Source organism: Rhodnius prolixus, unplaced genomic scaffold (assembly GCF_049639745.1).
Source record: "Rhodnius prolixus isolate KJV_2025 unplaced genomic scaffold, Rpr scaffold_5, whole genome shotgun sequence".
In the NCBI taxonomy this organism is placed as follows: domain Eukaryota; kingdom Metazoa; phylum Arthropoda; class Insecta; order Hemiptera; family Reduviidae; genus Rhodnius; species Rhodnius prolixus.
The window spans coordinates 11,354,991-11,382,071 of record NW_027411624.1 but is presented as its reverse complement, the minus strand read 5'-3'; the positions used below and the strand labels follow the sequence as shown (position 1 = coordinate 11,382,071).

General features: G+C 34.5%; 1 protein-coding gene across 1 annotated transcript in view; it reads right to left on the bottom strand.

Annotated features, from left to right (window-relative positions):
• LOC141458910 (pyrokinin-1 receptor-like) overlaps window positions 1-27,081 on the bottom strand; it is a 165,752-nt gene that overhangs the window by 11,888 nt on the left and 126,783 nt on the right. The window contains 2 exon segments of the mRNA XM_074137490.1: window positions 247-452; window positions 23,938-24,214. Of these exon segments, the coding sequence (XP_073993591.1) occupies window positions 247-452; window positions 23,938-24,214 (483 nt within the window).

The following is a 27,081-nucleotide window of genomic DNA, read 5'->3' as shown; positions in this document are numbered from 1 at the left end:
CTGTTATGAGCAGTGGAAGAAACGTCTCCAGCGCTGTGTGGCTTCAGAAGGAAGTTATTTTGAAGGTGACAATATAGAATTGTAATTCTTTTTGATTAAAAAAAAAAATCAGTCTCATTACTTAATTTACAGACCTCGTAATGTAGAGAGAGATTTGTCAGCTGGGTTTTTAAATTTTATTATATCTCTTTAAACAACCAAGAAATCAACAAATTATTAAAATAATAAAAACAAACGAATACTCACTTTGAAAGCCTCTCTGAATTTAAGCGACATTATATGATATAAAATTGGATTAATCGTTGTGGATACATAGTACAGTATCCCAGATATGTAAGTGACCACGGAGTACACATGCTGACCCAGACCATCCATGTTGGTGATGTAGATGGCGACTAAGCGTTGAGTGTGGAATGGCGCCCAACAGATGAAGAATGCGACAACCACAGCAACTGTAACAGAAAAAATAGAGAAAAAACATCACAAAAATGCTGGATTATTATAATTATAATAGAAGCTAGCTTTATATTCGACAAATGATTGAAATACTTAAGTACGAGGGTCGTTTGAAAAGTCCGTGCAAAGTCAGAGAGATAGCACTACTGGCGCGTATCGAGGTTATGTTTAGTTAGTAGCATCTCTTGGAAGAACACACACCAAGTTTCAGCCAGATCGGTCTGTTTCTTTGTGTTTGGCATTCGTTTGAATCGAGGAAGTCGAGTGATTTTCAAAAAATGGACGAAAAAGAATTTCGTGTGTTGATTAAACACTACTTTATGAAAGGCAAAACGCCTCAGGAGACTAAAGAGAAGCTTGATAAACATTATGGTGACTCTGCACCTTCGATTAGAACAGTTTATAAGTGGTTTCAAAATTTTCGGAGTGGCCATATGGGCACAAGTGACGCTGAACGTTCTGGACGCCCTGTTGAGGTTACTACTCCAGAAATCATTGATAAAATCCATGATATGGTGATGGATGACAGAAGAGTGAAGGTTCGTGAGATTGCTAGTGCTGTGGGCATCTCGAATGAACGGGTACATAATATTTTGCATCAACATTTGGACATGACAAAGCTATCCGCAAGATGGGTGCCGCGATTGCTCACGCTTGACCAAAAACGAAATCGTATGAAGTGTTGCAAGGACGGTTTGCAGCTGTTCCAGAAGAATCCGCAGGACTTTAAGCGTCGTTTCGTCACTGTGGATGAAACATGGATACATCACTACACTCCTGAGACCAAAGAACAATCTAAACAATGGGTTACCAAGGGGGAATCTGCGCCAAAAAAGGCGAAGACCGTTCCTTCGGCCGGAAAGATTATGGCGACTGTCTTTTGGGATTCGCAAGGAATAATCCTCATCGACTATCTGGAAAAGGGTAAAACTATTACAGGTGCATATTATTCATCGTTATTGGACCGTTTGAAAACCGAGCTGCAAGAAAAACGCCCACGATTGGCCCACAAAAAAGTCTTTTTCCATCACGACAACGCACCAGCTCACACCTCAGCAGTTGTGGTCGTAAAATTAATGGAAATAGGGTTCCAACTCGTTTCACATCCCCCCTATTCTCCAGACTTGGCTCCCTCGGACTACTATTTGTTCCCCAATATGAAGAAATGGCTGGCGGGAAAAAGATTTTATTCAAACGAGGAGGTGATTGCAGAAACGAATGGCTATTTTTCAGACTTGGACAAATCCTATTATTCGGAAGGGATCAACAAACTAGAGCAGCGTTGGACGAAGTGTATAAGCCTAAAAGGAGACTATTTTGAAAAATAAAAAAGGTTTACCCCAAAAAATTAAGTAGTTTTTATTTTTGCACGGACTTTTCAAACGACCCTCGTATACAGCATCTCAAGAGAGGGCGCTGCTATCCACCAGTAGTAGAACAAATATTTAAAAGACAGATGAAGAAGAATATTTTATCTGACAAAAAAGGATTATTCCATCGAGTCACTGAAAATTTGGTTGGGTCCATAGTGCTTTATAATTATAGCACACGTTCTATATCCCTGATATTGGATTTCATCAATCACTAGAAGAAGATTAATTAAGACTTCTCTCAAATTTCCTTCTTGCTCTACAGCCATCAAGCTATACAATAAACATGTGTGCTGCATGACGGATAAAACTATCATCTATCAGATTCCCTTCTAGACTATATGCTAAATTTGGTATTTACTGGAAGAATATTAATACCAAATTATATGAGCTTCCACCGGCCACCCACCCCGCTTCTAAACCATATTTCCTAGTTCGGCATTTTGAAAGTTAAGGCTGCGTGAAAAATTAGGTATTATTTTACAAGAAATCTCATAAATCATTGGAGAAAAAATGAGGAAAATTATTTCTGTAAAATAAATTATGAGTAATTTGTTCTAGTAGCTCCTGTTTCTACTTGCCCTAGTTTAACCAGGGCCATTTATTTTGTAACAACCTGTAATATTAGCATTGCATAGTAAAGAATTTCGTTTCCACTTCCGTCTATAACATCCGATCGATAGTCTACATAACAGCTCTTCCTGGATTTTTTTTTTTTAATTTCTAGTACTGAATTAGATAAGGGTAGATATCGAGTAACCACTGGGGAAACATACTTGACGATGTCCTCTGAGCCCAGTTTCTTTTTCTTTTTTTTTTACTTAATTAATAAGTGAATAAAATCTTATTTAAGATTAAATAAATAATCCATTTCTTAGCGCTTTAATTAAGTGAAAACCAAGTAAATAATTTTATTTAATCAACGGCTTTAATTGAATAATTCATGCTGCAATTGATGCACTTTGAAAGCTTATTTAAATAATGAGAACTGTAAATACTTTAATTAAACGTTTTTAATAAAATCTACAATTCAAATAATGTACCTCAGAATCTTATTAATTTAAATTAATTCATCCATTTTTGGTGAAATTAATGAATTATAAAAATTAGACAAGATCGCCATTCATACATTTTTCTTACCAGGAGATTGATTAGTGAAATTAAACAAGTTTTATAATTATGACAAAACATATTTAAATTGTCTGAATAAGAACTTACATTAGTAAAAATAAATAAAATTAATAATAATGTATGTAAGCGCGTGAGGCATACACCCAGATGCGGAGAGGGGAAGATGACGTAAACGTAATTTAAATCGATACGTGCTCGGGGGGGGGGATAAATAAATACAAAGAAAATATTTAGTAATGAAAATGGTCAAGAAAACAGTTACCTTTAACGCACCGGAAGCGAGCGCACACAGCATCCGCCAGGCGGTGAAGGATCTTTAATTAAGCGGTAGAAGGAAATAGGAACTATTACGGAGCTTAGGTAAACAAGTGTGTAAAGATGTGTGTGTGTAATGTGTAGCTGAGCTCCTAGAAGCGTAAGAAATATTGGGGTTCAAGCCCAAAGAGGCGTATTAGAATTGGAAGTGAGGTAAGCGGAAGAGGGAAGGGTAATAGTGCACCAAGTGCACTAGATGCGGATGAGGAAGAGGTAATAGTACAATCAATGCACTAGATGCGGATGAAGCGAAGTGCTAGATATCAGCGGAAGTGACTCTTAGCAGGTTGAGGTGCAGTAAGAAGTACACCAGCAGGCAGACTCGAGTGACGTAGGGCCGGAAGCAGCCGATGATGAAGCGTTGCGGAAGTACGAAAAGCTGTACTTGAAGCGTTGTTCCAGCGGACGCGTACTATATCTGATGCAGAGCAGGGCCAGACGTCGACTCGTTATGAAGCGATATGGAATTGAGGAGCACAAACTTGTTTGCACAGAGTCAGCGGCGTACTGAACTACAGCAGACGGAAAAACCCTATGGGTAAGAGAGGATAGAGAAGGGGAAGGTTGAAACCATGGGAACTGAGAAATAAACAAAACTACAAAATAGCAGAAAAATAAGATATTGGCGGCGACAACAAAGGAAAAGATTAACGAAAAATAACGCGTACTACGAGAATTGGAATAAGGAGAGAGAGAGAGAGTGAGAGAGAAATAGAAAAAGGCGAGATGGAGCACTTTCAAACGGTACCGCCGAGAAAGGACGGTACGCGGCTTAACAATGTAACAAAATAAATTAATTACAAACGGCCTTGGAAAATCTACAATTGGAGGTAACCTGAAGTATCATCAATGAACCGTTCCACTGTGCTGAGTTTGAAATAGATGGAAACCTCAGAATATTGAATGAATAGAAACCGGAATGATATAGTCTATTAAAACATAATGAACAATCACGTTACCTTCTCTTGATTCATCAATCATTCATCTCTTTAGTATTATCTGTTTATTAGATTCTCTTTGGCTCCCTTAGCTGGGATTTCTACCAAAATTAAAGCTCACCTCAGTACTGTTTTGGCCTTAGCTTTGGTAAAGCTATCATTTCGTATGGTACTGTTAGTCTAGGTTCCACATTTTTTTTTTTTTTTTTTTGGTATCGTAGGCTACATCTTCTTCAATTGATGGACCACTTTTTTAAGAATTGCAGTTTTTTGCCATTCTCTATCTTCTTTAGGAATACTGGCTCCATGATGCAGAATTTCTTCAAAGTTAATGGATACATTTTGTCTAGATTGCAGGTTTAAATTTCTTCCAACTGAAGTATTCATATTTTTATTTTTTTTTCCTTCTAGAATTGCAGGCTTCACTTTCTTAGATCGCCTCATATTCTGGTCGTTAAAAATTTCTGCATTTGCAAAGAAATCATTGCAAACTGGTTCATTAGTAGTTAGATTTTTATCAATTACAGATTGCTGACAATGTCAATCGATGATGCCGACCATAGAAGAGTTAATGTTTTCCCTTTTTCGGACAGTAAAAAAAATGCTATCATTTAATGACGCCACAGATAAAAGGTCAGATTCTCAGATCTAAATAACAAATTGCCAAAATGGAAGTATGCTTAAGGTACAGTGAAAGTTAAAGAGATAGAAAATCAACTTATAAGGCAAAAAAAAAATTACTTTTTGAAAAACGAAAATCTATTGAAGTCTTAAAACTTCATCAGACTGAGTAAACCCCTCAAGATTATACCCAAAATAGCCGGACACATGCCTCTACGTTGAGGCCATCCACTACCCCCCCCCCAAAAAAAGAACGTCAAAACTAAAATACAAAACTTAATTAAATTAATATTATTGCTGTTATATTTTTTTTTCAATCAATCAAAACTCCTCCGACAGATAGCTGTCGCTCCTTTCTACGGTGACTAACCTCACTCTTCACTACGACTTCAACATTCCCTTCATAGACCAACTCGCCAAGACTAAATACCAAAAATTCCATACTGCTCTCTCGACTAACTCTAATCCTCTTGTACAGTCTCTCGCCTCCTCTGACATCCCTAATACTCCTCGCCGACTGAATCGCCAGTCACCTCGCGACTTCCTTACCGTCTGAAGAACTCATATTCTCCTCCTCACATTCTCCTCTCTCCTACAGAGAGTGCTACCGCTGGGTCGTTTCTCTCCTCCTGCTCTTCCCGCACCAGTTCATCTTTAATTCCTATTTACTTATTGTATATATTTATACAGATTGTAAATCACAAAATAAATTAAAAAAATATATATTTTTTTTTTTGCAAGATCTATTAATTAAAACATAACTATAAAATTAATAAACTGTGAAATGATACCAAGCTTTTTAAAGTTTATGGAGCTAATAAATCTGATAACATCTTTTAACTACTTATCGCATAATCTTCTTCTTTATTAAGTATAATTTTACATCTCTCTCCTTCGGAGTTCTAGGAGAAAGCAATAAGCCTTCTCTTCGTAACAAGATAACATGTTTGTTTATTACAATATTTTCAAGGTTAATAATTAAGAAACCAAATATTCACTTTTATTATTTAGCAATTTTGCTTCTTAAATGGTTCATTAGTGATATTTTTTCGACCAGTTCTGAAATAGTAGGCTTCATTCCTGGTGCTCCAGATTTTATTAACTTTTAAAGCTTTGGGTTCGAGAGTAATAAAATTAAACGTAAGGGTTTTCTCATTAAAGAAGGAAATGCGAATAAATTCTGGGTTATCGAAAGTGACAAAAATGTCTACGTAAGTACTGTAGAAAGAAAAATCTTTTGGTATTGCTTGAGTTTTCTTTCTTCTAATTTTTGATTAGAACTTGAAAAGCGAGTAAAAAATCCTTTTTTTTTTAAAGAAAATAATTAAATTAATTTCCTTCAAAATCTTTTCATCTTTTTTATACGATACAGAGGCATGGCGTAAGAGGCTAATCTAACCAATAAGCCGTAGCAATAAAGTAATTTTTTTTTTTTAGGCGGAGCTTAACGCTTAACTACCAATAAGGTGGCGTAGGCGGGGGCAAAAACTTATACTTGACTACAAATAATTTGTTCTATCAAATAAAAAGTAGTCATACGCGGGATTCAAACTGGGGATCTCCCACTTATAAAGCCACGCCCCACCAAGCCATAGCAATTAGAAAGCTTGATTTACTTTGTTGAAGAGCGACTATCATGGAAGTAGTAATGTAATTTAATCATCTATTTCTTCAGGCGGGCTTTACGTCCAACTACCAAATACTTTACTATGAATTTCTTTTAACCATTAAATAAAATCCAAGGCCTAAGACTGGAGGAATCGAAATCAGTACCACAATACATATTAGCTTTGCAGGTCTCGTCTCTAACCGCTCGGCTACCGTGGCGACTAATATCATGAAAGGTATCGGATCAAAAAATTAAGTGAAACGCAATTTATTTATTAATTTAAGGCGCGTCAACATCTGGAAGTCACTAGCGCCTGGAGCTTTATTTTTTTTTTTTTTTGTCAGTGCACAGAACAGTATTCCCTCGTCGCAGACAACATTATCCATCACCAGACAGTGAGCTGTAAGTAGTGTTGTTCAAGAGCTGAGCTATAAGGCTATAAGGTTCGAGCCTTGAGCGCTCGAGCTCTCAGGGCTCAGCGGGTGGTTCGAGTCAGAGCTCGAGCTGAAGCCTCACAGAGAGCTCTGTGAGCCTCCAAGGCTCGGTTCAAAAGACTCGAGCTTTTTTTTCGTTTTGTTTTTTATATGAAGCATTTTATTTGTACTAATTAATAAATTAATTTCTTAAAATAAAATCAAGTTATAGCAGCTAATGAATTTTTTAACATATTTTTGTATAAATGAATACCAATAATTTTTAAAATGTTCGTTGTTCATTGATTACTCGTCATTCCTTAAGAATTTTAAAAGGCTAGCTCTTTTTGAGCCTCCAGCTTGAGCTTCACGGCTCCGGCTTCGAGGGCTTGAGCTCTGAAGCCTTAAGCCGTAAAGGCTCGAGTCGTAGCTTGACTCGGTTGAGCCTTCAGCTCGAACCTCAACTGAACAACACTAGCTGTAAGCAGCTACTAGAAAGAGAAAATCTAAGGGCCAGCAGCTGGATTCGAACCCAGGATCACTGAGTTAGAATACTGTAATACGATGACCATTGGAGGTAATACTCCCTACCTAAAAAAAAAAAGACTTTTACTCAAGAGGAACCTACTTCGTGAGTCTAAATCTAAAACGCTATACTGCTCTCGATTCACTATGCGCATGTCAATTAGCTGTGCTGGCTATGTTCTCCATATTTTTTAATGAGTGCTCTTGACTTCTATTATCTGAATTCTTTCAATTATACGAAGTCAGCCACTTTAAGGTGTTTTTTTATTTTATTATTTTAACCGAGACCCAGCAACTGAACATCTACAGAAGCACTGTATCGATGCTTAGCTATTTCCACTTAAATCGCCCCAACAATTTTTCTTCAAACTATGTACTCAAGTTACATATTAAAGTAATACATATTAAGTAAAGACCCATATTAAGTAAAGGGTCTCAAGGAAGTACCGTATTCAGCTTTTCTCTGTACTATCCCTTCTGAAAATGTTAGCACCATAGCTTCAATATCAGATACTATAAGCAGCTTTATTGGAATGCTAACTTCAATAAGAAATCAGTTTATGGGAAAAAGAAGAAAGAATTTTTAAATTTAATGTAAGAATACCATCTTACAGCTCAAGAGGAACGGCGAAACATGAAAAGCCAACTTAGAGCCATTAAATTAAATAAAATATCTTATTAAAATCTCTGCCAATCAATCAATTCAATTCTTCTCTGACAATAGAGAAGGGGCTGAAAGAGAGAAAAAAAAACATATTATTTTGCTTGTCTGAACCAATCTGAAACTCTTAATTAAAAAAATGTATTTTTCGTCCAATGCTAATGTCTGTATGTGCCAATCATTCCATTGTCCCTGAACACCCACACAACCTTCAGTCTCCGGAATATCACAAAATTTCATTTTCTCTAGTCTAGTATTTCTTTTTTCTTTTTTTGTAATTACCCATTTTCCTCTTACATAGCTAGACAAAACGAAAAAATTCTTATACCTCCAGGAATCCAACGCAGAAATCCCGGGTTCAAATTCAGCTACTATCCCTAAGATTTTCCTCTTCCTAGAAGCTTCTTCTAGAACAGTTGATGGATAGTGTTGTCTTTAACGAGAGAACACTGCCCTGTGACCAGCAGTGCACAGAAAAAAATGCTACAGCACTCTCCGGAGATCTGATTAATGCTTCGCTTTAAAAGCCCAGATGTAAAAGCGCTTAAAAATTGAAAACAAAAACAAAACAAAAAAATCTAAGAGAGTTCACCTTTAAAGCCCGTAGTGCCACCCAGCCTCTGAGTTTGACCTACTTTCAACTGACCTATAACTCATTCCCTGAATTAAAACATAAGTTTTAATAAAGTTACTCTAGTACAGCTCTATTAATAACACCTAATTAAATGTACAGTTCATTAGGTGTTACCCTGTGCCCTTGTTATTGATTACAAGTCTAATAACCTACAAGTCCTAATGTTAATTTCCAGATGGACAGGTACAGTGACTCCCATTAATATTGGGACACCTATTACAAAATGATTTAAAAGGAAAATGAAAACAACATACAAAAGTTTGGATTTTTTTTTTTAATTACATTAGCAACATCTGTGGAAATTATATATAAGTATAAATCGATGAAATTCCAAACTGTTAGGTAGCACTTTTTGGAAAAGTGTAAAATAAGGCTCTCAAAAATATTGGGACACCAGAAGTGCTAGTGTTTAAATTTTCAATATTTAAAATCTCCTACTATTTAATAATTGGTTGGTAATAATTTAATAATTGCTTTTTGACTTACAATAGCCCTCAAACGATCAGGCATAGGTGAAACAAGTTTTTGGTTAATTCAGGTGGTGTTTTTTTCCCATTCTTCCAGGAAACATCGTTTTAATTCATTTTTGTTAGATATTATTCGTTTTTCTTAAAGCACTGGCTAAATATTGCCATAAATGTTCAATGGGATTAAGATCTGGTGACTGCGGAGAGGTTTGGAATACTTTTGGGCAATTGTATAACAGTCACTGACGTATCACCCAAGCCGTAGGTTTGGGGTCGTTATCTTGGTAGAATTTAGAAGACCCTAAAATACCAAATGTTTGGGCACTTTTTTCAAATTATATTTTAATATATTACTATAAACCATTTTGTGCATCATTCCATCAATAAACACTAATTCTCCAAATCCTGATGCGGACATCCAGCTCCAAACCAGAACTGACCCACCTCCACCCGGAGGTGCAGCTTTAAAACCCTTTAAAGTTGGCTGTAAATTCTTCTTTTCGAGTTTAGCATTCGCTTTCCTCCAGACCATAACCCTTCCATCTGACTGGAAAACATTAAATTTTGATTCATCGCTAGAGTATATCATTCCAAAAGTCAATATTTACATTGGAATATTTTTCGGCAAATTTCACTCTCTTAACACGATTTATCTTACTGACAAAAGGATTCTTCCAGGCTACTCTACCATGATAGTCGAGTTTTCTTAGCACTCTCCGAACTGTTTCTGCTCCTTTTTTGCTCTCTGAACATGTCAAAAATTTTACATAGAAGTTTTGGAGCACTAAGTCGGTGATCTTTTTTAATTCTTTTAATGTATAACGCTGCTCTCTCTCAGAGAGCAGTTGAGGACGGCCTTTTTGTGGGGTTGAAACAATTCTTTTTTCTTTTTGGTAACGCTGAATGATGTTCCACGCAGTAGATGTTTTAGGTCCGATCAGTTTTTCTGTCTCTCTAACACTTTTTATTGTCTTTGTGCAAAGAAATTATAATATTTCTTTGTTCAATCGTTGTATTTGTATTTTTGCGCGACATGTTACACCTGGCTTGATTTATATAAACTAATTTAATTATTAATTTCATATTGAATATATGCTTAAGGTATATATTTACAAATTGTATAGATATTCGGGCAAAACCTTGGCCAAACTATAAATTATAATAGTGTCCCAATATTTATGAGAGGTAGAATTTGCTCTTATTATTATATATATTTTTTGTAATCTACCAAAACATTTTTATGTACTTATTTAAATAGTTTTTATTTAATTAATAGTAATTATAAAATGAAATGAATTTATAAAAATTTGAATAAATGGGTGCCACTTTTAATTTTCGTCAATTTTTAACTTCTGTTTGTACTGTCCCAATATTAATGGGAGTCACTGTATATTCAAATAAGCTAATTAGAAAGCTTTTGAACCAAGATCTACCAAGTGTAGGTAATTCTCTAACCAAAATTTCATTTTCTTTCTCTTACTTTTAGAAGTAAGAAGTATTGCTATCACTTCCAATTAAATACGATTCAGAAAACTGCTGATTGGAGAGCAAGAGTTTTGAAACATGAGAATTTATTTATTTATTTTCGAAAACAAAAGAAGTTTTGAATTAAAAAAAAAAAAAAATTGTGTTTATTTAACCAATTTTAGTCTTTAATTAACTACCATTTACAACCAAACATACAAAATGGCGGTATAGTAGGGTGAACATGACCCTAATTTTCTTTTACCTACTTCAAACGAAAATAATCATTATTTTAAAAGCATTCCCGTTTCTTCTTACATTAATAGTGTCGAAGAGAAGTTATTAAATGAGAAAACTTTATTATTTTAGGGTTTTTTTCTAATTAAGAAAAAATGTTTATTTCATAATTTTATAGTTCATCAAATACCTATGGTGGAAAAATTAGTTGAAAACCAAAAAATTAAATTGCATTTTTCAAAGAAATAATTAGTATTTAAGAATTGGTCAATCACAGTAAGGAATGGAAATGAGAAAAGTAGTGGCGTTAGATGATTGGCCAATCAGAAGCGAGGGCTGTTTACTTAACCACGCCTACAACATGCACGTCATACCACGCCCCAATTTGTCCTTTAAAAAGTTAGAAATTCTGTATTTTTAATTTTTCTTAAACATTTTTAATTAAAAAATTATCATTGGCAAGAGAGATGTTCTGCTATAAAACAAAAAAACTCAGTACAATAGCGTTGGAAAACTTAATAAGTTTTCTTATTAAGATATATATATATATATTATTTTCCGATACATTAACATTTAAATAACACACATACACACCAAACAAACTCTCTCACTCAGTCAGCAAGTGACGTTGGAATTCACCAAATAGCTTACCTCTGATGACGAATGAAAGTCCGAAATTCGTCAGAGATTCAATAAATCAGCGTTCTATGACTGATAAAAAATCAGCGAAAAGGAACACACATTCACAATTAAAAAAACTTATCTTTTATAGTTAACGCAGTTGTACCAGTAACTATAACGATATTTTTAAAGTCATTAAAAGAAAGTTCCGATTGTTTAAATTCATTTAAGATTACGAAGTGGGGGGCTAGCGGTTTTGAGCAAACTCCTGTAACTAGAAGTAAGTTACACCCTCACCGCTCCAAATAGTAACTAAATATTGAGTTAGGATGCCAAAGTACGTACTACTTGCCTAATAATACCTTATTCAATCTTAATGCAATAATGCAGCATCAGCGCTTTTGGTATGCTTCATTTAGCCATTTTGGGCTTCATGAAATCTCTCCCACTGCTAAATAATGCCAACTAGAGAATCTTTTGTTGGTAATGTTTGATAGAAACTGATAAATACTTGGCCCCATTTTAAAGTATTAATTATGAACAGCGGTTTCAAAACTTACTTTACGCAGTCAATCTCCCCCTCTTACTTATTTACTTACTTAAAGTACGATTTCCATTTAACAAGTAATTTAATTGGTCATCAAGCTAACAAAATATAGAACAATATGATCAAATGGTATTTTAAAATTGAACTGTTCATAAAACCAGACCAGAAAAAAAAAAGACTATGTGGATTACAATATAAATGAAAAATACATAAGCGAAAACTTTGGATAATTTCAGTGTAATTACTTATGTTGACAATTATCGTGTGACGACAATAATAAGAGGACGTTCGCCGCCTTATTGGCTGCAGGCGAGGAGAAATGGAATTGAAGCAAAATGGAACTTGTTCTTGTTAACAGTTATCCAAAGTTCGACAACCTCCTCCAGACATTAGGGTACAATTCCAATACTACTATAGTAGATTAGTTTGAAATTAAGCTTTCCTAAATGATACATTAATTTCTCTTTAACAGAACGTAAATAGATTAATTGCGTTAATTTGAAATTGAGATTCAAATCTTCCCCTTGATCACTTAAAATCGTGGCCCTTAAATGAGTGATCCGAAAAGCCAAATAGTAGAAAGGATATTGACAATTTCAATCATTTTTTTTCTTTAATTTATTGCCAAGCTTACAACCCTAGGGACAACGTCATCTTCAGGGCTGTGGTACATATTTTACAGTAATAGAATTAAAATCTCCATTAATTTGTTACTGTATATATACATTTAATTGGCCACTTACTGTAAAATATATCGATGACCTAATCCCTAGGGTCGAAAGCTTGGCAAAAAATAAATAAAATAATGACTGAAATACGAGGCCATAATCTTTCTTCTTTTTGGATTAATGATTCAGAGATCAAAAACTATGATCTCCATATTGTCTAATTAAATGTAAGTCTATTTTAGAATTAAATCTAAGTCATTCATTCGATCGCAAAACTATGGTGTTTCAAGCAGAAGTTTCTTGAGAGCAGCGTGCTTGGGATAATAAGAAATCAAAAGATAAAATTTAATAATATCAGAATCTATTTTAGACATTAAGGCAGCTCTGAAAGCATTGGATGGTTCCCAAGAGTCTTTAATAAATCCTTTATCTGATTATTATCAAATGTGAATTTTCAACCAATGAAATATTGATTCCAAAAGCTTAATTTTATTCATCATTCCAAAGATAACTAACTACGGTACATCTTAAACTGAATGTCAAGACAATATTATTTTAGAACAGTAAAGTACAGAGAACTTAGAACATTTCTATAGAATTCATTAACATAATTAAACCAATTACCGGAATTATCAGGAGAGGGCAGGGTCGGATTTACCTATAGCCTAATTAGGCTTCAGCCTAGGGCCTCAAGATCAAGAGGGGCCTACATTCAAATTGTTAGCAATATTAAAATTACACTATTCTAAAACACTGAACCGTAAATAAGGAGTAATTCTACGCATATGACTAATAAACAATCATAAAAATGTAATTTACAAACTTAAAAATGGGAGGTGAAAGGGCCTCATAAGTGGAATAGCCTAGGGCCTCTCTTCATCTTAATCCGGCCCTGGGAGAGGGTAAAATAATTCATGAATTAAAGGGACAAATAAATTTTTCAAGTATTTAAACATTACAAGAAAGAACAGCATCTTTTCCACCTAGTGGATGGGTGGATGCCTAAGGGTACGTTTACAACGGAGCTGTGAGTATTGATGATAGCAGAGATGATAACTGATAGAGTAAAATATAATCGCTGATTAGTGTGCACAACGGAGCTGTGATACATGCAACATGTCCGAGTAGTGAAGAAGAGTTTTTATGTTCCCCAGCAACAAAATGGAATATTTTAAAGAAAAAACGCTTTAGAAAATATCATGTACATCCCATAAATAAAAAACGAAGTACTTTGGGCGAATTTCACTATTTATATAAGGAACTTAGAAATTATCTGGATCGTTTTTTTGAATATGTGAGGATGGGCCCACCCACATTCGACTATATTTTAGAAAAAATAAGGTCAAAATTAAGAAAACTTTGGAAAAATTGTCATGGAAATCCTATAACCATAGAAGAAAAACTAGTGATTACTCTTAGGTAAGTAATGATTTTATTGAGAAAAAAAAAACAAATAAATACACATGAAAATAAATGTAAGCACGATTTAAAAAACAAAATATTGTTTAAAAGTAAATAATAAAATAATAACCAAAAATAATGAGTAAAGACAGCACTAAATAATTTTTCGACGTCCATTTTGAAGCTCCGATACTGGAGTTCAGCTAGCAGAAAAATTAAAAATTTAATTCTATCATCTATGCTCGTTTATAGCAGCGAGTATGAGTCACTAGTCGAAGCTTCGTTGTGCACGCTCACATAAGATTGTACTAGGTTATTCTATAAGCGCTGATGCATCACTGCTATCATCTCCGCTATCATCTTTGCTCACAGCTCCGTTGTGAACGTACCCTAAGAATATAGGTGAGTTCTAATAACCAACAATCGGAATTGAATTCTAAACTCGAATGGGTTGAAAAAAAATATTTTCGGGAACATTAAGAAACAATTGGATAAAGAGCATTCCCAAAATGGGGCAATTTTAAAGCGAATATTTCAACGATTAAAAATCTTATTGATCTAAAATCATGCACGATTTCACTGATCTTTTAAAAGATTAAAAAAAGAAAAATGATCCAAACTCTGGGAAACAGTAAATTTCAATTTAGAGGCAACTAAAAATACAAAAAAAAATCTAAATATAATTGCAAAAATACATGCGAGACTGAAGCTTTATGAATAATATCTGGGCTGTTATTGCGTCAATATTTGTGTTACACATATTCCCAATTATGAAGCGTACATCCCAAGCAAAGCTGTTGAAACACAAAAATGTAAACCTGTCGCTGAGCGTTGAAGCTGATAAAATAAACAAAAACAAAATGCCTGGTTGCAGATAAAGGCATTTTGTTTTACATTTTTATTTTTTATCTAGTAGCTCTTCTTGTTGCCCATAAGAACTTACCAGTAAAATGGAATTGGTTTCATTTAAACTTGACGTAAACACTATTGTTATGAAATTCGATTATAAACGTAGCACTTGTTTAAAATATTTCCTAACATTTTCTCAAATATTTCAGAGAGAGACCAGAAGTAAATGTTTAAAGTGCAATTTGTAACCTTTGACTTCCTTATTTTATGACAGCCTACTTTAAAAATTGACTACTGGTCCATCTAAAAAGAGTTTTCAATGAATTAAACAACTTGATAAACTAACACTCTTCAGTGCTCTTGAACACGTTTGCCTTGCAAAACAAACGTAATTTCTCATACGAAGATAAAAGGAATCCTGGAAAATGATATACCGTTTGAAAGCCCCATTAAAACAAGGAAACTTTTATAAAAAGTGCCAGCACCTAGGTCGGATAATGATCACATAAGGGCCTAATGAGTTTTCTTCAAAAATTTCTATTACTTTTATTTTCCCAGTATCCAGGAGGAAGATTGAGGCTGTTTGGAGAATAATTTATGCTTCGAAATGGTATCAATTTTTAGGAAATTTATCTGTCTTTCTAACCGTGACATCAGAATCGAATTCAGACTAAAACTTTCTGAGTAATAACATTTTTATTGCAAAAAAGTAATGTTTTTAGAAAAGTGACGTCACTCAAGAACAGTGGAAAATATGAAGTTGGCCAATACGTCATTGAACTCCACTTTAGATGTACAGTCGAACCTCGCTTAACGAGCATAATTCGTTCCAGAACCTTACTCGTTACGCGAAATACTCGTTAAGCGAAACAATTTTTTTATATAAATTAAAATAAAAGGGGATAATTGCTAGATCAGCCACACTTACACCATTTTCTCGTTTCTCAATGATTTTACGTTTCAATTCTAACGTTATTTTAATTCTTTTCGAAGCCATTTTGTTAGAGGGATAACAAAATAAACACAATAATATTTAAACACAAATGTCACTATATGGACTTCCCCTATACACCACTCATTCGGTGAAGTTCGGTTTCGACTGTATCAATGCATTAGATACGTGGAGAATATGAAACGCATATGCGTAAACAGGAATGACTAATCGAAGAATGCGCAGTTTTCGATGAGTCAGCGAAAACTGCGCAGTCAGCGAAATGTCATTAGAAAACTATCGTTATGCGAAACATCGCTCGCTATAAGAATCAATTTGTTTTACTCGTTATGCGAATTACTCGTTAAGAGAGGTGCTCGTTATGCGAGGTTACACTGTACTACACACAGTAGGCCTATGGACATTACTTACCGGTTTACTCTGTATAAATATAGCTTAATTTTGTTGAGATTTTTAAAATTGAAGCAGCTTATTTTATAAGCGGCATGAATCAATACTATCCTAGGGATGTGTTCTTTGAAATAACTAAATCTCTGAGAAACAAAAAGAACCAATCAGAACATCTGAAAAAGAATAACAGAAAAGAGTAACGAAAATAATTATTACCAAAAAAAGATCAAAAGACAAAATGGCGCATTATGTAAAGGTATCTTTTAAATAAAAAGCTATTTGGATATATTTTAAAAATAATAATTATAAATAAAGCATTATTGGGCATGAGTAGAAGATTAAAAAAGAAAAAAGCTGCGGGAAATTCATTCATACAGAATTCTCTTGATGATTATGTTGTACACAATCGGGTCTTTCAACTTGAAACCCAAAATTTTCTTTTGTCTACAATTCAAAAAAAAAAAAAAGAAAAAGAAGTATTTTTAAACCCCTTTTTCTTTTATCTGCAAAATATAGAATACTGCGCAGGCGCAGCTATTCAAAAATGTAAACCCCACTCCGGTTTCTCTAATCTATTTATTAACACATGACGGGAGGTGATCAATTTAAATGCTAGAATAATTTTTATTTTTTTGAATTTAATGAAAAATTTCTCAATCAATCTTTCTCACTCAACTAGATTATTTCCATATTTCCATTTCTATATTAAATGGCTGCTAAGCATTTCCATGCAACTTTCAAAATCGATTTTCTTAAAAGCAAATAGATAATTAGAAGTTGTTGTTTGGCTTCCCTTTAGGGTTATATTTCAGTGTAATGTACGGTTTTACAAACTACATAATGTTGAAAAGTAAAAATAAACTTTTTCATAAAGTTTTCTAATGTTTACCTCAATTGGAAAGAAAAGTATTGCTTTTTAGAAATTGAGTTTTCCTTAGAAAAAGCTCTTTTGAAGTGCCCTGAGTTCGAAAAAGAAGATTTTTTTTTTTTAATTTATTTTGAAATTTACAATCTGTATACATTGTATACAATAAGTGAATATGGAAAGAGTGATGAACTGGTGCGGGAGGAGAGCAGGAGGAGAGAAACTACCCAGCGGTAGCACTCTCTATAGGAGAGAGGAGAATGTGAGGAGGAGAATACGAGGAGGAGAGAGGAGAGATAGGAGAATAATGGCGTTTAGGTCTACAGACTACAAGGAAGTCGCGGGGCCACTGGCGATTCAGTCGGCGAGGAGTATTAGGGATGTCAGAGGAAGCGAGAGACAGTACAAGAGGATTAGAGCTGGTCGAGAGAGTGGTATGGAATTTTGGTATTTAGTCTTAGCGAGTTGGTCTATGAAGGGAATGTTGAGGTCGTTGTGAAGAGTGAGGTTAGTCACCGTAGAAAGGAGAGTCAGGCAGTAGTTTTGCCTGAAATGTTTGTACTGTCCGTATGTTTTGTAGGTTTGGCTGAACCCCACAGCTCTAGTCCGTAAGTCCACTTAGGTTTGAGGATAGTACTGTGGTATTTTGAGTTCAATGGGTAATTTGGAGCGTGGTCCAAGAAGTCTGTAAAGCAGTTTAGCACGTTTTGTCTATGCTTGTCTTTTAAGTCTAATGTGTGGGTTCCACGTGAGTCGTTTGTCTATGTAGAGCCCAAGGTAGCGCACTAGATCTGTACAATGAAGAGGATTGCTGTTGAAGTGGACTGGGTGGAGCCCCGCCGGAGAGGCATTTCTGTGGGTTCATTTTAATCCGCCACTTCTTTGCCCAGGATTCTATTTTATGTAAGTGTGTCTGTAACTTGTATGAAGCTGATGAAGGATATGTACTTGTGGCTAGTATGGCTGTGTCGTCTGCATATATACACAGTAGTGTAGAGGGTTGTACAGGTATGTCTGATGTGTATACTGTGTAGAGAACGGGGCCAAGTATACTCCCCTGCGGCACTCCCGCCTCCCACTGTCGAGAAAGAAGAGAGATAGCTGAGCCAGTACTAACTTGAAAGAATCTGTCTGAAAGATAGGAGCGCAAAATGAGGTAGTATGTTGAGGGAAGATTCTTTTTTAGTTTGAAAAATAATCCAGAATGCCAAACACGATCGAAGGCCAGGAAAAAGAAGATTTTAGAAAATCATAAAAAGTTGCTTCTAAATTTAGTGATTAAATACCGCAATTATTTGTCTTACGAATATAGTACTTTCCATCTCATTTAAATGCCAACATCTTGAATGAAATAGATACAGAAAATTTACGTATTATGTAACAATTCATTTTTCGAGCTATACATATACATATACATATATATGTTAGTCGGAAAATATATTTAAAAGGAAATAAATAATGTATTTTACTATTACGCAAGGATATAATCTTCAAATTGGTAGCTACGTAATCGCTTATATAATTCAGAACAAGAAAAAAATGAAATAAAAAAACTTGACAAAACCTAAAAGAGAAACGCTGGTGAGCGCCGTGAAAGTTGGGATAGGCACGAACCGCCTTACATAGATGGATTGCGTGATGGTATATTCGATTCCTCCCTGGGCTCCATCACTGATTATAATGAAAGTAAAAAAATAATTTTAAGCACTAATTCTTAAACTTCTTTTTCTTTTTTTTAAGCTCTCCCCCCCCAAAAAAATGACTTCCCGCCTTCTGCAAATTTAAATTTTATGAGCAAACCTAAAAAAAAAACAAATGTAGTTTTAATTTGTAGAAAACTAACAGATCTTGGAACACGAAATAGCTAACATAAATTATTTATTAAAAAACAGAATTAAATAACAAACCAAATGAAGAAATAAAATTGAATAATTAAAAAATTAATTGTATAAATTAATTAATTGTATACATTAAAAATCAAGTATTGTTGGAAGAGATTCATCCCAATCCGTGATTTAAATTCTTTAGAACAAATTGTTATTATAAGAAAGATTTTATCGTCGTTCGTTTTAAAAATAAATGCATGCAATCTATTTTCCAAGTCTTTCTATTCTAATTATTAGATGGAGCCTGATCAGATTGTGTAGCTCTAGAGAAGCAGCTGAAGCTCGGCTTTTTCACGAACTTTTGCCTCAAGAGAGGCAAGTTTCATAATCAAAGAATTTAAAGAGAGATTATTTCCAAATTTGTTAACGTTAAGAATGTATTGTTTCGGCAAACTGATTATAGCACAGATTAATAAACATATTACAGTATATAACCAGGGGATGTTATAATTGATCCTTATATGGATCTGGGAGCCAATAGCTCAATCACTCCCGTCTATATCTAATGATTGTAAAAATAGCTTTCCATGAAACTCCTTTAAAATCAATTTCCCTGATTTAGAAGAACTATGCATGCGCCAAATCCTAACCACCGACTGCTGTGCAGCGTAAAGCCTTCTCTTTCGATTGCAGCGACTCACGTGTTTGTACAGAAATCTGTCTGACCGGAACCGTCGTTTGTTTAAGTGGTGTTAGTTTCGTTTTGCCGAAAACATGATACTACACATTGTAGTAGAGCAACGAATTGTCGTGAAATTTCACATAACTTGGTGAAACCGCTACTGAAACTTATCTTTTATTAAACGAAGTTTATGGCGATGAATTTTAATCATGTGCACAAGTTTTTGAGTGGTTCAAGTGTTTCCAAGATGGCCGAGAAGACGTGGGAGATGATGACCGCCTGGGTCGCCCTTCCACGGTCCAAAACGGATGAAAATATCGATTATAATTAATCAACATTACTACTGTGAGGTGCTTGCTCAACTCTGTGAAAGAGTAAGGAAAAAAGGACCCGATTTGTGGAAGTACAAGTTCCACGGGTTCTCCATCAAGACAATTGCGCCGGCTCACACTGCATTGTCTGTCAAGACGTTACTAGCCAAGTACAACATCCCAGTTTTAGGCCATCCGCCTTATTTGCCTGACCTGGCCCCATGTGACTTTTATCTGTTCCCCAAAGTCAAAGTCTGCATTAAAAGGAACGCAGATTTCAGTCCGCTGAAGGTGTGAAAGGAAAAGCGGCACACGTCATGCAGGAGCTCATAGAAAAAGATTTCCAGCACTGTTTCGAACAATGGTAAATTCGCATGGAGCGTTGTAGGGATAGGGGAGGGGTGTGTATTGAAGGTGATAATAACTAAATATGTATAAATTTAAAATAAAATGTTTTACAGCAATAGTCTCGTTATTTAATAGCCACACCTCGTATTACTAGAGTTATTTTAGAGAAAATCCCTCCCAAAAATTTGACATTTTGATTTTATACAGTAGTATTACAGGTTATTTGATTTTTAGATCAGTTACTAAAACTGATTACCAAATTTCGATTTTTTACCAGTTTTTCGGTTATACTACTTAAACCTACTTTCTTCAAATCCGTTCAATTTTTCCAAATCAATAAAAATATATGCGCGATTGCCACATTTCTTCTTACGAGAAAAGAGAAAAGTTAGTGAACTACTTTTTCATCGTAAAAAACGAGCGTGATTTAAATGGAAAAAAGAAAAAATTATATACTTACATTAAAAAGCGTGTAATTGTTTCAAAGTAAATTACATAGCACACTTTAATTCAATTAAATGGCAATTTAAAAAAGAAAAACATTAAAGAAATATGAAAATCGCATCTTTTTTGGCAGAGAGTAATTAAAATTAGGTAATTTTGACCTGAAAAACTAATTAAACTGAAAAGTTTCTAGTTGAGAAAACACAAATATGGACAATTAATGCCCACGCAGCGTTTTGTTTTTGTTAAACACTAATTAATTATTTCCACTAACTAAAACCCATTCATAATTTGTGTCAACAATAACAAAATGCGCTAAATGAACAACAGCCCGCAACTTGTTTTAATGAATTTACAATTAATTATTTTTATACCGTTTAGTTTTTTTAATCGCCTTAATAGTACGCGATAGACTTCTCTGTCTTTTAAAGTTCTAAGGAAGAAGCTGTTACGCATTGGCAAGGTTATGGTGTGCACTTTCGAGTTCACACAAAATTTTCAACCCAAAACTTCAGATACGTTTTGTGACAATCAATCACTAATTTACGACCGCTTCTTGGTGCATGTTTAGTTGCTTCTAGAGTTTCCCATAAAGAGCTAAACGTTGATTCACAATGGAAGCAGAGTTTATCAAACAATTTACAGAGCCATTATCTGATTTTAAATTGAATTATTCGAGTTCTTCATTTGTATCTCAGACGATACCACTCCTTAGGTCACACTTTCAATTTCGAAAATTCATGTTCCAATAGCAATTTTGAGTAAACTTTATTTAAAATAATGAATTATTAATATCAACTTTAATTATTAAAATAAGCATTACTATTTTATTTATTTATCCTTTTACTGAAATTTAAACCTGTACCTACAGGGTACAATAAGTAAATGCGATAGCGTGGCAGACGTGAATGACGGTCATCCATTAATGGCCGCCATTAGTCACCCAGTTGGTCACGGGGCCAACGGCGCCTCAGCCGTCTTCGAGGATTGGAGGGTAGCGTAGTTGAAGATAAGTTTGCAGATAAAGGGTTGGGACGAAATGAAAGTTTTTGATGAAAATTTTTATATCGGATTTTGGCAAGTTCAGAGATCGAGTGGAATTTGGAGATCTGTATGCATTGTGTGTGGTTGCTAACATAGAATGGGAGCGTTCCACTATGCGGCGGAGGTATTTTGGATTGGAGTGTTTGTACAGTCTATTGATGTTGGATTTTTTTAGCTGTTCCGTAAAGTTCGAGTCCGTTAAGTCCATATTGGTGTGACAAGAGCTGTATAGAGTCGTCGTTTGTTCTGTAGTGAGAGTTTTGAGCGTTTGTCGAGTAGCCTGGCTAGAAGTTTGTATCGTTTGTTTAGTTCGGTACGTTTAAGTCTCGTAAGGGGGTTCCAGGTAAGTCTCTTGTCTATGTACATTCCAAGGTACCGCACATTGTCGGCTGGTGGGATAGGAGTATGATGTAAGAAGACAGGTGGTGGAGTTTGACGTTTCATTATCTCACTTTCCCACTCCATACACTGCATTACTATTTAAATTTAAAATTAGAAAATATTGAAATGCAATTAACTGAATGTCAATCAAGAGCAACTTGGAAACAAAAGTTTATAGAACACGTGTTTACACTAGTTATGATTAAAGCTAAACACTGAACACATCGTTTCACTGACTGAAGCACAAAATCAATCTATAACCATCTAAGGTTAAATATAAACAGTTTGGGGCAGAAAATTTGACTTCAATTATCTTTCCATTTCACGGAATCCTAATGATGAAAGTTCGAAACCGGTCAGGATAGACCTGGAGGGCTGAATAATTGACCATCATTGTTGGGTAATCACTTCCCCCAAAATAAACAATCTAACTAAATAAATCCTCTCCTTAAATCTTCTCAAGATAATCTTGTCTTGCACACTGATGACGTAGCTTTATGCATGTCATCACGGAGAATCGACACCATCACCAACAGACTAACCAAAATACTGCACTAAATGGAAAAATCAAAATAAACCATGAGAAGACTAACGCCATATTCTTTACTAAACGCAGACTTTTTCTCAACAGACAAATTATAGACACAATATTCGCTTAGTCTTACCACGTCAAGAATCTCGTCTTAACTTTGGACAACTAACTTACATTCTCCTTCTATAGACGTTCAGGACAAAATGAACTCCGGTAAACTGGCTACAAGACTACTCTTTCCTTTACCGTCACTAGACTAGAAGATGATGCACAAGAACAAACTCTCTCTCTACAAAATGGTCAACAAGCCCAACGTTACGCTAAGCATGGAGCCTTGACTGTAGTAGTAACATTAAGAAACTCCAGGCAATACAGAACAAATTTCTCAGATTGGCCACAGACTCTCCTCAGCGTATTAGAAAATCGACTCCCTCCATGAAATTGCTTACATAATCCTCGCGGTTTATCTAAAACCGTCTGGCTGAAACTCGCTTTCCACTCTAGATTGTCACTCTGCCGCGACATAGCCACCTTTCCAAACCCTTCGAAATGTTAAGACGTATGTGGTGCTGGATTTTATTTAATGTTTAATGTGAGAACTTTGGAGTAAAGTTTGTTTGTAATTAATTGGTAGTTGGACGTAAAGCCTGCATGAAAAACAGGCTTTACTTTACTTAATAGTTATAATAAACATTTCCTAACTCATAACGTGACTAAAAGGCTAATGTAAAAATAAACAAAACATTTTCTAACTCATAACGTGACTAAAAGGCTAATGTAAAAATAAACAAAACATTTCCTTATTCATAACGTGACTAAAAGGCCTAATGTAAAAATAAACAAAACATTTCCTAACTCATAAAGTGACTAAAAGGCTAAACAAAACATTTCCTAACTCATAACGTGACTAAAAGGCCTAATGTAAAAATAAACAAAACATTTCCTAACTCATAACGTGATTAAAAGGCTAATGTAAAAATAAACAAAACATTTCCTTACTCATAACGTGACTAAAAGGCCTAGTGTAAAAATAAACAAAACATTTCCTAACTCATAACGTGACTAAAAGGCTAATGTAAAAATAAACAAAACATTTCCTAACTCATAACGTGACTAAAAGGCCTAATGTAAAAATAAACAATGTCCAAAGTACATAAAAGCAATAAAATTATTTGTCATAATCAATTTTTTTTGTTTTTCAATTTATTATAAGAAAAAAATAAACAAAAACCTACCCAACATCTTGAGTACTCTTTGCGATGAATGATGCCTGCAGGAGTTTGTCCCTTTCCTGCCAGAGTCACCATGTCCAAATGATCCAGAATTTCTAGTTAATAAAGCTGATCGTCTCAATCTTAATCCAATCAGAGCGTACAGTATGGTAATTAGTGTCATTGGTGCAATGAAAAACAACAATGTGGACACTTCGAACGAATGTACGATTAGGATTTTCTTTAAATTGCATTGAATTTGGAGTGGTTCGTTTACGTAGATCAAGCCGAACTGCAGCGCCTGAAACAGAGGAAAAAAAAATACAAATTCTAAATTTAAATTGAAATAGGTAATAATAACAATTTGGAGAAGGCCAATGAATAGATAGATACACGTAACTTATTACAGATTTCTTGAATGAGGCCAACATCAGAATTTCAAGTATTTTGTTGGATGTGAGGTCGTTGGCCATGATTGCTAACTGTGATGTATTAGGGATTACGTCATAGATTGAAGTAGAAAAAGGATGCGAAGTCAATTTCACCCTCAGCAAAGTGTGATTATAAGTGGGTGTTGAATAAGGATAAGGACGTCCTTGTATTGATTACGTTACGTATGAATATATAGTATTGAATTCCAGATGTCTAGATAGAATTATGTTATGTATTGGATGGGTGACTGTATGAATGAACAGCGAGAATCCTAGCCGTTTCCATGGAAATAGGAATTTTCAAAGTACTGTAACTCTAAGAACCCCCTCACTCGCCATAACAAAAAAACAAAAAAGGTTACAGTTTTAGCCACCTATACAGTACCAAGTAGAATGAAAAACCGTTGATAGAATACCAAAATTTGAAGGAAATCGGTGAACAGAAACTGCGATTTTTAATTTTTAGAAAAACGACTTTAAAACACAAAATCATAAAATGAATAAAAATTACGTTTAAAATGAATTCCATAATTAAAATTCTAATTATCTTTTCAAAAGGTAACAGTTAATCAGATTGTTGTTGATTTTTGCGATAAAATTAAATCTCTTTTTAGGTACTTTACTTCCGAGAGCTTTGTACAGTTGAAAAAGTTCTTTAATTGTGTCTGTGTGTGCGTAAAGTAAAACAAAAATAAATGTGATAAAGAAAAGTTTAATTATAAAAAAGGTTTAATTAGATGGAAAATGTTTAATAGGAGGAAAAATATTTTAATTTTGTATGAAAATTGTTTCAGATATTGAGTCATCACTTGTTCTTTTATGAAGACTAAAATATAGATCTCGAAATTAAATTTAACTTCTTTTATTTTACGATTCTCCCGTCTGTAGTGTAATTTAAATTACGAAATAATTGCCAGATAGGACCCTGAAATCTTGCTGTGTTTTTTTTCACTCAACTCCTTCTCAACCAATCAATAAGTGTTGCTGTCGCAGTCTTTAATAAGCATGAACTCGAAGCTTACAAAAAAAAAAAATCTTTACAAAAACCTACAGCTTAAAAAAAAGTTAAGCATAAAGGATAAAAAAAAAAGAAAATTGTAAAGGGAAGGCAAAGCTATTCAATTATTAAACTCGGTACTTTGGAGTAAATCTCTGCACATGCGAGATTTAATAAAAGGGCTCTATCAAGTTTTCTTGGCGAATATAACCCTCTACGCAGCAGAAAATTTCGAGTCTAACGAAGAAGAAAATAAGGAAGATAGGCTTTTAGCCCTCAGAAATGGATTTCTGGAGAAGATAGCTCTCCAGGAAGGGACTCCAAGATATGGACACGTGCCTAATCTGGAAAACCCAAAAACTTTTTGGAACGCACACAAAAAAAAAATTTGTATTCCATTGAAATGCGGAATTTAAAATGCTAAGGCCACGTGTAGCGAATGAGTGGTGAGAGATGGCCTAGGAAGATCTTAGATGTCATTCCTAGTGAGAGGAGAAGGAAAGGAAGGCCTAGGAAAACTTGGATGGAGGGTATCACCGAGGGAATGGCCTCTAGAGGAAGGAAATCTTGGACTTTGGGCATTGGGGATATGATTCCTTAGGAATCGTCTTTAACAAAAATAAAAATAAATGAATAATAACAATGTTGATGATGATGATTAAACGAGAAAAGTTTTTAAGTTTCATTTGAAGTGCCTGTCTTCCAATAATCTTGCAACACAAACGATCTACATTTTACAGGTTAGTAATCAACAAAGTGAAGAGCTGTTTAGAATGAACAAGTGGCTGGATTTCAATAAAATGAGATAGTAATGTTAGTTTCAAGTTCTCTTTGTCTAATTACAAAATAATACGACACCCAAATTTAGTTTGATGTTGTTCAGTCGAGCAAAACTTGCTAACAGTGAAAGGGTTTCTAATTTGTCATTCAACTAATTTTGGAACAAGTAGGAACTGTTTCTGAGATGCAGGAAATCAGTCACCAATTTGGTGGTCGCAATTTGGACCATTTTTTTTAAAAAAAAGAATTTATAATTTTAACTCAAATGCAGAATATTGTCATTTCCTATTTCTAAAGATAGTGATTAACAAATAATATCTAGAAGTTCGTGGATATCATCTACGAACTATTCAAACGCAGCTCTATGCCAGACTTTTCGCGGGAGAAACTTGTAAAGGAGGCTGTTAAATCACAAGATTTATTTTCACGAAAACTCGATAGCTCGTAAACAATACAAAACTAAAACTGCGAACAAACCAAACATGCCCTCGATCAAATAAATATCTTTCTCTCTCATTAGAAATAGAAATAGAAAAGAAATTTATTATTCTGGGACAATTGTCCCCTAAGAATAAATACAGGTACAAATAGAGGCCTTAACAGTTTGGCCTGTGATTATACAGAAATTAAATAAATAAGTATTTACAAAAGTGAAAATATAATAAGTGAAAATGAAAGTAAAAATAAAATAATAAAACAGCAGAAATTAAGGAAATAAATTAAAACAATTAGAATTTCGGAGGAAGCTGGATAGAAAGGAGATAACTGAATAGACGGGATTTAAAGATGGATAGGGTAGGAGCAAGGCGGACAGATGAAGGCAAGGAGTTCCAGAGAGAGGTAGCACGTATTAGGAAGGACTTGAGGGTATCACCGAGGGTATGGCCTCTAGAGGAAGGAAACCTTGGACTTTGGGCATTGGGGGATATGATTCCTTAGGAATTGTTTACTTCTATTACA